This window comes from Periplaneta americana, chromosome 7 (genome assembly GCF_040183065.1).
Source record: "Periplaneta americana isolate PAMFEO1 chromosome 7, P.americana_PAMFEO1_priV1, whole genome shotgun sequence".
NCBI classification, from domain to species: Eukaryota; Metazoa; Arthropoda; class Insecta; order Blattodea; family Blattidae; genus Periplaneta; species Periplaneta americana.
This window is the reverse complement of record NC_091123.1, coordinates 106,540,967-106,553,122: the sequence shown is the minus strand read 5'-3', so window position 1 is coordinate 106,553,122 and position 12,156 is coordinate 106,540,967. Positions and strand designations below refer to the sequence as shown.

General features: G+C 34.9%; 1 protein-coding gene across 2 annotated transcripts in view; it reads right to left on the bottom strand.

The window, feature by feature from the left end:
- The window catches only part of angel (protein), a 144,319-nt gene that overhangs the window by 107,959 nt on the left and 24,204 nt on the right, over window positions 1-12,156 (bottom strand). For both annotated transcript variants that reach the window (XM_069831142.1, XM_069831143.1), the window contains exon 3: window positions 9,350-9,421. In XM_069831142.1, the coding sequence (XP_069687243.1) occupies window positions 9,350-9,421 (72 nt within the window). The remainder of the gene's footprint in view (window positions 1-9,349; window positions 9,422-12,156) is intronic.

The window sequence follows — 12,156 nt, the reverse complement described above, 5'->3', positions numbered from 1 at the left end:
AAAATAAGAACAGCTCTAATAATACAAACACATTTTCTGACATGCAACTCAACTGATACAAAGACGATGAACACTTAAATGCAATAAGCATGGTCGTCAAATAGATCTTACATTTTTAACCTCCTTTCTCTTAAACATCTTTCAGATTAAGTAGAGAAAGATATCACATTTCAGATTTTCGTGCAAGTAGTACTGGGACTAAGTTTTATTAAAATAAAATACATTTTATTACACAATTATTTATTGTGAAATAGGGTAAGAGTGACTTAAAATGTTCCTAATTCACTTTTCAGAGAAAATATTCATGACATCTCACTGCTATTTTGACAGAAGTTTTCATGCAGTTTCTAAGTAAATTGTAACAAAGGATATTAGTATCTCTATTTAAAATTACGCTATAATATCACTACTTTAATATTACAACTATACTATATTTGGCGAGTTTATGGACTCTGCTCACCAAACATCTGAAGGTTTCTTTTGCGAGGGAGAGGGTGGGCAGTGGTTGGTTGCTACCCTTCTATAGGAAAGTCAAAAACCTTTAATTCTTTTAAGTTGCTGTAGTTGGTCAGTGACTTTGCAAGCTCGTATTCTCTCTCATTTGTTACAGTTCTGTGTTCGTGTGCCGAAGTGTGAAGTGTTTAGTTAAGTCGATTTAATATAGTGATTTATTAGCTACAATACCAGTATTTAAAGTGAGGCAGAATGGACCTGCTAATCTAAGTGTTGTTTTTATTTTGTTTAATTTTTATTATATGTTTATTTGGACCAAGGGGTAAGCCATTACATTCGGATATAAAAGAACTCGTGTGCCGTATCCATGCGTATTTCGAGAGTGAATATGAGAACGCTAAATGTGGCAGGTCTTTAATATCCGTTACCAATGTATGGGAAAGAACAACAAAAGCTACTGGATTGTCTAGAAGTGAAATCGGAAAAATTTTAAGTGAGAAACAAACAGGCGGATCCTTGAAAAGTTCTGCTAAGAAGAGATCCCGTGAAAGCAAAAAAACAAATATTAGTAATTTTGATAGTGAAGCATTGTAATGGCTAGTATTAAGTTTGTACAAGGAAGAGTTTATTCCCAGTTTAAATGACATTTTTTCTGCTTATAAGGAGAAGCTTGTTCACCTAAAACTTAGTCGATGGTCTCTTTGGAAAATCATGCATGAAATAGGGTTTCATTACAAAACAAACAATAACAGGAAATTTCACCGACATCATAGCAAAGAGAAATTAATTTTTATATACAAGTAAGATTAAAGATCTGCGGGAAACGGGAAGACCTATAATATTTCTAGATGAAACTTGGGTGAACGTTAATCTTACATGAGATAAAATGTGGGTTACTGAAGATGATAAAGAAGGGTTACAAACACCAATTGGAAAGGAGTCTCGAATTATTGCAGTTCATGCCAATAACGAAGAAGGTTGAAATGAAATCATAAAGTTGTACAAGCAGGGATTCAAAACATGTGAAATAGATAAAATTGCAGAAGAATTTGGACATAGTGTGATTCGTTTACCTCCTTGCCACTGTGAGTTTAGTCCCATCGAACTTATTTGGGCACAGGTAAAGGATTTTGTACGAAAAAGGAACACAAAATTTACAACAGGACATTTGTTAGAAATATTTCAGGACAGTATAGCTACATTCAATTACGACAGAAAGATGGAGAATTTCTACTGAGAATGAGATCAATTAACAGATTGAATCATAGATCAGTTCATCATAAACTTAGGAGCTGATTATGATGAGGACGATTCAGGGGAGGAAGAAGAAGATACAGATGAAGATGAATGTGGAACTCCATTCTTGGACTGCGAATAAGGTAGTGTAGCTATTATATATTATTTAGCTTATTACACATGAAATTATAAATGGATAATGTTTAATTTTAATCTTTCGTAGTTAACCGAGCAAGAATCACAAAATTAGAATTTACAACTTGTAAGTAAGCAGTTAATAGGAAAGTTACAGATTGTTAAAATAACAAACATATATTTCTAGTAACATCATCACTATATACCCCTTTGCAATGATTTCTAATTTGTGTAAAAGAAATCTTATAGCCTAATTCGTATGCAAAGTTCTTTTGGTTGTCATAGTTTTGAAGCATCATGTGGCTCTTCTCCCACCATTAACGAGTCATGTGACTACAGTTTAAAATTTGACGTGGGCAGAATCTATCAATGGCCAAATGGACTATATGTAACTGCAAATTTCATCATTTTACAGGAAACTGATTTTAATGTTTATTTTGAAATTAGAAGTATTTATATAGAATAATAAAATCGATGACTGATTGTTTAGATACCTTTGGGACTTCTTTTTGGAGTGTATATTGTAAAACTGAAGTTTTCAAAAATATAGTCAAAATTAGGACCTAAGTAAGATACCTACTTCTAGCACTGTTATATTTATATAATCTAGTAGATAACTGTAAACATATTAAGGAATTTAAGGGTAGAATGTATGATGGTATTGTGTTACAGTCATAAATAAATCTTTGTTTCTCCTTTAATGAAAGTGTTATGTATCAAATTTTATTGTGAAATGGATTCCATAGATGTCTATCCATTAACAGCAGTTATACTCTGTAGATGATAGTTATGTTACACTGCTCTATTGTTTAATGTAAAGCTAACAGTTTTATCCTTCAGTTACTCAAAACTTACTTTTTGTAGCACGACACCTTTATTCATTCAACCCTTCAATTAATTATGAATTTAAAAACTGAAAATAACAACTGAATGTTATAAGTAACTTTATTAATGAATTTTGCAAACTATGCATATTAACACAAACATCAAAATTTCCGACATAAAAATTTCACTTTACTTCTTAGGCATCCAATTTCTCTTCATGATTAATTAATTATGGTTTACTTAACAATGCTCGCAACTGCCAAGGTTATACCAGCGTCACCGGAATTTTGTCCCGCAGGAGTTCTTTTACATGCCAGTACATATACTGACATGAGCCTGTCGCATTTAAGTACACTTACTTAAATGTCATTGACTTGGGTTGAGATCGAACCCGCAACCTCGAGCATAGAAGGCCAGTGCTATACCAACTAAGCTACCTAGGCTGACTCTCTTCATAATCATCAATCATCATAATCTTCTACTTATTTCGCTTTTCATTATTCTTCTTCAGACAGACAGTCCTATGCCTTACCAATATAACTTTTTTCCAAGAGCAGGAGGATCCATTTTAAAAAGAGATAGCAAGTCGTCGCTTATTTCTTCCGAAGTGTATGGACCGAAATCCTTTATCATAGTTTCCTTGAATCTCAGGTGTGTGGTACTGCTGTATATGTGTGTTTTGCACTATTATAAGTTCTTTAAGCAGAGAGTTTTTGGCACTGTTGATTGAAAAATGTAATGATACACTGATGTCATTGAATTATGTATAATTTACCTCCTATGGTATTGATATCTTGTTACTTTCTCTCTATTAAAATGTCACTTGAGGTAGAATGCAACATTTTGCATGGAAATGACACACACCACTGTTTTGTTTATGATCAAGTGTTATTTTAAGCAGGTTTTCGTGCAGTTTCGATCATTCGAGGTCAAAGGTGTCCCTTGTGAGAAGTATCAAAGTCTGTGTAAAAGGGATAAATTCACGGCTCAAATGAGTCCTAACACAGTGAGTAAAGGAATTTTTTTTTTTTTTTTTTTACTAAAACTAAAGACATCAAAAACTTTGGTCCAACATGGGAAGATCTTCAATCACTGCAGTTTTACAAGGCCATAATCTTATCTAGTGTAAGATCTTCCACTGGTCATGAGAGTTCCAGTACAGTCTCTGATGTTCCTGACGTCTATGTCAGTGGTTCATGTAAATGTCAAATATTGTAATGTAAGTGAGGGCAAGTTAAAAACTTGAAAAAAAAAAATACATTATTTAGTATGCGTAAACAGTGGCTATCATAATACTGCTACTATAACAGACTATAGCCACTAGTGTAGCTCAGTCAGTTAAAGTGCTTGCCTGCCAACCTGGAGTTGCACTTGGGCACAGGTTCTATTTCAACTTGGGCTAATTACTTGATTTTTTCCGAGGTTTTCCCCAACCGTAAGATAAATGTCAGATAATCTATGGCGAATTTTCGGCCTCGTCTCGCTATAACCAATCCCATCACTAAATAACCGTGTAGTAATTTGATCGAAATGTATCTGATGAGATATTTTTCTTTACATTCTCCTTTCGCAAGTCTTGTGGAGTGAAGTTACACTCACCCCCACTAAAGCATTGACCTCTAAGAGCACTGCTATTCTTTGCAAAGTTGCAATGTGTTACATTTCGTGTTCTCAAAACTATTAGACATACCAAAAAATTTGTTCGTATTGAATTGACCTATTACCCCTGTCAATTAATGTAATAGGTTCCCTTCCACCTTGTATATTAGATTAAATAGAGAAGCACTAATTTGAAAACCAGAAGAGAGATAGACCACAACCCATATGGGCAGAGGAAATAAAGAAGATTATGCAGAAAAGAAACCTGAGAGATGAAGACTGGCTAGATCGAGAGAACTGGAGAAAGAAGATATCTTTTGGTTAAGGAAACCTGTGTTATCACATATTACAGAAAATTTTTTTTATAAAAGAATGCAATTGTACAGATCCATTAATGTACATTTGTACCGACTATATTTCTTTTAAGGAAAATTATTTTGGAATGTTTTCTTGGCAATTAATTCCATAAAACTAATTCATCTGTTTGAATTCTTAATATTTGTTGCAATTTAGAGGAAAAGTCTTTAATTATACTACCAAATAGTATTACACTTAATAGTGAACCTTGAAGGGCTCCTGTTTTGGTAATTTATATTTTGAAAAACTAAAGAAAAGGTGATTGGAGGGAAAAAGACCTTTGGGAAGGCCGAGACGTAGATGGGAAGATAATATCAACATGGATTTGAGGGAGATGGGATATGATGGTAGAGATTGGATTAATCTTGCACAGGATAGGAACCGATGGCAGGCTTATGTTAGAACCTGCAGGTTCCTTAAAAGTCATTTGTAAGTAAGTAAAGAAAAGGTGATTACTCTTACTGTCAAATAGTATTGTACTTATTATTGAACCTTGAAGGACTCCTATTTTGATAATTTATATTTTGAAAAACTAGATATGATTTACACATAATATCAAATAGTAATGTACTTAATACTGAATTTCGAAGTACTTCTTTTTTTATAACTTATATTTTGAAAAACTATTCGTAAATTTGGTGGTATAAAATGTTGTTGTTGTTTCAGTGTCTTGCATCTAGCAATGAAGCCATTAGCATTCATGCTCTCCAATAATTCTGGGCTACAGTGTCTTCTGCAGATAGTGCATTGCAAGTCTTCAAGTGGCTCTCAAATGTTTGATTTATAATGTAGTATACCCACTTGAGTATTCTTCCTTTAATGTCTAGATGTGACAATTTTTTAAATACTCGTAGGTTCAATAATATTCTGTGGTGCTACAGCCCGTGAAGGGCCTAGACTGACCAGCTGGCTGCTGGCCTCACACCCACATGCCGAAGCAGAGGACGATCATCCAACCAGAATGGAGGTATCATGTGGTTAGTACGATGATCCTCACAGCTGTTATACCTGGCTTTCGCAACCGGACTTTGCTACCTACCGTAGCTCCCCAAGTGCATCACGATGCTGGGTGGGCACCGGTTCCATACACTTACCGAAATCTAATGAGAAAATTTCTTGCCCCATGAGAGCTAGAAACAGCGTGCATTCCATAACACGAATCCCAGGCAGGATGTCTCAGACCACGACACCACAGCGCGGGACACTCGTAGGTTTAGTCTCCATATTAAATCATAGGAGGTATTTTTTAAATCTACATGCACTGGGTACATGTACGACATGCTTTGGTGGCATCGTTAAAAACTTTAAATTGGGAGATTCATGAGGAAGTACAGTGTGTATCATCAGATGGGTCTTTCAGACGGGCAGACATTATTGTTATTAACGGATGCTTAAAACGGGCTCTTGTTATTGACCCACCATCCGTTTCAAAAGGAACCTAAATCAGGCCACCGAAGTTGATATTGAGAAGAAGTTTATATATGAACCTTGTTTGCCGTATCTTTCTCAAAAGTACAACATCCCTCTTAAACAATGGTCTGTCATTGGTTTGCTGTTTGGCAGTAGAGGTTCTATTACAAAATTTACATGGAATTATCTTCAGGAACTTCACATTCCTTTTGATTATGTAATGTCTCTTCATATAAATATTATCAAGGATTCTCTTCAAATATCACATCATCATCTCTATTTCAATTAATTCACTTATATATTTGGCTTCAACAATTAGCTTTCTTTTTTCTTTAATGTTTCAAATCACATGTTGTACATGTTTATTGTATTCAGGACCTTTGTGGTCATTCAAATTCTTTGAGCGGATGTCTTTAATGCATAAATAAAAAAAAAAAAACAATCCAACAAAAATTTCATTCCGACTATTCTGAGATTTCATATTATTTAGCAAAGTTATTGATAAAGAAAAATTAAAAACGGACAATATTAAATAATAAAAATAATAGAAGTTAGTGGAAATAAATATTGTCCCTAAATTTGAAATAATAAATATTTTATTTTAATTCCCCAAGAACAGCAGCAGTTATCTTCAGATTAGTAACTGGACTTGACTATTGGCAGCGCATCTCTTTAGAATTGGAATTTATACTCTATCATCAAAATGTGTTCTCTGCAGAGAAGATTCAACTATGAATTTACACCACATACTAAACTGCAAATCTAATATTTCACATAAAAATGTTAATAACATCACAGACGTTTACCAGCATATTAGAAAACAAATGAAGAAAACAGGGCTACAAAGTTAAAATGCTGAAATAAGCTGAAAAACTGACAAAAAAAAGCTGACACCACTAATTATTGCTTTCATAAGAACAATTATAAGTAAATACATTACCTTACATACAATAACAAATTATTCAGCTTTGAAAATGTGAAACACACAACATATACAGCCAAATTACTATGAATTACTTTTATTATACTCTTTAGTGACATATCTGATTTCTTCATAGCACTTTCCCTCATAGTTTAATTTGCAACGTACAGTGAAAGAGATGTCCTCTGATTGAGGTTCTGGCTGATATGAACATCTACATCTATTATCAGGCAGTACATCTCACTTCACTATATGTGTTAGAGGAAGAACAACTGTCTGTATGCATTTGAAGTCTGACTAGTGTAATATGTAGCTAGTCAGCAATATAAGCAATGCAGGGGGAAAGGAACTGGTCACCATACCCATTATCTCCTGATCTAGTTGCCTCACAAGTAGTGCCTTCTTGGTATCACTTGTGAGGTTCAGACTTGTTTTCGGACAGTTGACTAAACAAACAAACAATGAAAGAGAGGGTCAGTCTATCTTCATTGAGGAACGAAATTGAGATTTATTTTGTGTACACAAAAAAACTCTATTCTGTTGCATTACTGTGGGGTAATGTCATAACAAATTGTACAACTTTGCATAACTTCTCATACTTTGGACTGCCAGTACATTTCAATTCTTTGCATAGACTGTTCCACATTTCTCAGAATCGGAACATTGGGAATTATTTGTTAGATCCTTCTGTTTACATTTGTAAAGCATAAACTTATCATACAAACAATTCATATCATCTGAGAAGTGACGAGCGCTTTTATATCTATTGCAAAAATAATGAATTTGGTCCAAGTTTTTTAGTGAGTTATTTTACAACCCTGTATCAACATCTCAGGTTATTTAGCATCTGAATGAAATGAAGGGGATAATGCCGGTTAAATGAGTCTGGGGTACAGCACCAATAGTTACCCAGTATTTGCTCATATTGAGTTAAGGAAAATCCCGGAAAAAAACCTCAACCAGGCAACTTGCCCCAACCGGGATTCGAACCCACGCTAACTGTTAATCCACAGATGTGGACTTGGTCAAAGTTACTTCCCACGTTATTTACATTGGCAAATGTGCTATTACAAACATTATCATTGAATGGTAAATTCACTTGAAAATACTTGTTGGAAGTAGAAAAGAAAGACCTCACCCCCTCAAAAAAAGTATTGGCCTGACTTTCTCTAATACTTCCATTATCTATTAGCTTTGTGAGAAGCTGTCTAACCAATAAACAATTATGAATTTTCTAGTTGATTAGCTCTATGCATATAAACAGTTGTAAGATTAGGACCAGACAATACATCCGTTTTTACCAACTGACAGAGTAATTTATGCAGCATCTCAGACATCAAATCTTTCAAAAATTGTATCCATGGTGACTCTTTCTGCAGAGTCAAATTGAAAGAATTAAACATAGGCAATACATCCTGGAAGAAGAGTAAATAAACTTCTATTATGGGGTCATTAAACGAGTTTGGAAGTCTCTATCAAAGTTTTAATAGCATGTGATTAATTAATCCATCTATATGTGAGTAATGTCAAGCTAGTATTAACTTTCCATAGTTATGCATGTATAGTGCACGCAATTGTCATGTCAAAGCACAACTGAATAACATTATTTATGAAAATATATTGCAACCCCATCATGGATTATAATTAACTCTTCCAAGTTGTTATTTAGTCAATTGTCCAAAGACAGGTCTGAACCTCACAAGTGATACCAACAAAGCACGCACCGCTTATAAGGCAACTAGGCCAGGAGATTATGGGCTAGGTTGGCCAGTTCCTTTCTCCCTCCATTGCATACCACGCTGATCAGCTACATGTTACAATAATCAGACTTCAGATGCATACAAACAATATTGTTATTCCTCTGACATATCAAGTGAGATGTACTGCCTGATAATAAATGTGCATACTCGTATTAGCCAGAACCTCGATCAGAGGCACCTCTTCCGATCGGAAGATCGGAAATGATCGGACTCTCCTTGGGTATATGAATGGACTTGTACCCATTGCCATTGTATCAGATATGATGAGCCAAGCACTTCTATGGCAATTGAAGTCGAATTTCAGTTCCACCTTTCATTTTTTTCTATTAGTGTAGGTAGAATACAGATGTTGCCCTTTCATTTTTTCTATTATACAGATAGAATATAGATGTTACATATCAAAACGAAAACTATTTGTTCCAATGTAAAAAAAAAAAAAAAAAAAGAGTTAATAAAGTCTGTGAATTGCCAAAACTACTAAAGTAAATAAAAAATATAAAAAAATTGAAAACAATTAGCCAAAGCAAAATATATCTCCTTTACGTTTAAAACAAAGACTATTTCTAAATTTTATAATGTTTCCTTTTTCATTCATTAATAAATTAAATAATGTCAAATTATTTCTATTTGTATTTAATTTATATACATTTACCTGACACAGTTGATCCAAAACTTGTGAACTGCCACTGCCTCATCATTTTTAACCTCGCTCTCTCAGGATTATCTGACAGGAGGAATACATTTACTTTAGAACATGACAAAATTAAATTAATATCAATTAATTAAATCATACAGAAGAAGAGCGGAGATAAATGTGATGAAAAAGGTATATATATCTTCATTCCAACTCTCAAGGTCATCTGTAGTGGCCCAAGTATCACACTGTCTGTGCCTATTGTACAGAGCATCCCCTTCGGCTCCCAGCAGAGATTGCAACCTAGTTACACCATTATCAATCCATAGCCTCCTGTGTATTTCGGGTCATATAATTTGCATTGCTGGTAATAATAGAACCCACACAATAATTATTTTTAATTTATAATGAGTAGGAACCCATTATAGGGGCAGTTCGAAGAGGTGTCCATCTGCATTCACATATTTTCGACATCTTTTGATAAAATCCTTATTCACATAAATGTACTATGAAAGTTCTCTTTCAGTAGGCTAATTCTTCTAATTTCTGTTCTTACATTGTCTTTAAGTTTGTCTGTATAGGGTGCGAGTTATTCCTGTAGACTGTATATTTTAGAGTTCCCAACAAACATTAAGTCACACATAGTAAGATCTGGGAAATGTGAAGGTCATAAGAATTCCGGGTGTATGTGCTGTGGTACATTATTGTTGAAAACATGCTTTTTGTCTCTCTTATATGACAATAGAAAAACTGGTGCAAGTAATTGTGTGTGGTAACTCTTTGAATTTACTATATCTTAAAAAAATATGGACCCTATTATTCTGCTTGCAGTTATAGCACACCATACACAAATTATTTCATCATGCAATAGAACTTCGTCTAATACATCATACACCAATTTTTTCATCACACAATACAAGTTCGTCTCTTAATCGGGGAATATCTGTACTCCAGTATATATTGTTCTGTGAATTTACATGACAATGTAAATAAAACCCTGCCTCATGAATGTGGATCAACAATATCATTAGCAAGGTCCTGTAAAATCCAGATGATAGTGAATTTTTCATGTGAAGAAAAATGTTATCAAGAATGCACGAATGCAAATGAACACCACTTTGAACAACTCCTGTACCACAGGTGATAGTAGCCTACTTGTGAAATAAAATTACAATCGTGTGGAACTCATTTAAAACTGGTTAGTAGGCCTACTGGTATCATTATGAAATGAAAACATAATTCCATGCATGTTATTAATTAAAGTTATATGACAAGAAATATGCAAGAAGCTACAGATCAATAATGGCACAACCTTGGCCAGCCACACGTGCATGGCCAGGAGCCTAATGGGACACTTGTACATAAGTAGTTTGTCTCGAAATAATTATCCATAAATAGTAAATTAAGTTAAAAATTCAATTGAATCACCCGGTTTGAAAACCGCGTAAGTCCACCAAAAACGAAAAAGCAGTTTTACGCGGCAGAATGTTCTTCTTGGTGATGCACATCGTCATGGGAATGGAAACGTAGTTAGTCCATCTCCAACCCATGTTTGTAAGCAATGACAATGTGATCCCAGGAATGAAAAGCATGGTTGTCCTGGACTTACTGGATTTTCAAACCTGGTTTTAATCAGGAATGAAAAGCGTTTTTGTCCTGGTCGTGCTGGATGTTCAAACCTCGTATTTAATATGAAGAATACTTTAATAAAATTTATAATAATAGTAGGATAGCGCACACTTTAATTTATGAAACAGTGCTGCCACCTACCCATAGCTTGCGGCCTGTGACAGTCAGTTTTTGCATCACAGCTGATTATTTAAAATGGCTGAATCAAGTGATACAAGTAGCAGTGAACAGTGTCTAAAACGACGAAAACTTCGCCCTGAGACATGGAAGAGCGTCGTGAACAAGAAAGCACGAGTGGCAGGAAAAGAATATGAAGACTACAAAGGCCATAAGCATCCGGCCAGATCTACAGGATCGGATTGCAGGTGTGTAACATAGCTACTACATTGTGCAGTGTAGGTTATAGGCTATCGGCAATAAAATAGCACGTACATGCCATGGCGATCATACAATAATACTTATCTATTCTTGTTGTTTATACTAGATGTAAGAGGTCGCGCACTACAAAATTTTCCAATGGTGCGAAGAAACAGATCCTGAAAGAGTTTTACAACATAGGAAGTAAAGATGGTCAGGATGCGTTTCTTGCGGCTTTGATATCCCCAAAGAATGTTCAACGTCGGACACCACGATCAGACGATCCGCGATTCATACGCACTCATAGCTTTACATACAAGGTTAGTCACCACTGCTTATTTTATAATAAGGTTTCCAACTTGAATCTGGAGCCTCAGCCGGACATGATGAACGTTCGCAGATTATTTTTTCATGGGAGAGAGTTTATATTACAATGGCGATGGTGCCTATGCCTGTTGTTGTTATTATTATTATTATTATTATCATCATTATTATTATTATTGTTACATTTATTATAAACTTACATTTCCCTTGAAATTTCTCCTCTTATGTTTATTACATTTTCTTTGTAGATTCAGATTGGAGTCGAATCGCATGTTGTTTGCGCAAAAGCGTTTCGCAGTCTCTTCGGTATTTCAGAGACCAGAGTGCGCCGCATAGCCAACTATGCTGCTCTTGGAAAATCACCGCGAGATCAGCGTGGGAGAAATCCTGCAAGCTCGAGGGCGCTCAAGAACACCCTAGTTGAAACAATAGACGAGCACATTCGCTTGTTCCCCTATAGAACATCGCAATACGGAGCGTCTGGGAAGAAGAAGCGGTATCTGGAAACAGGTTTG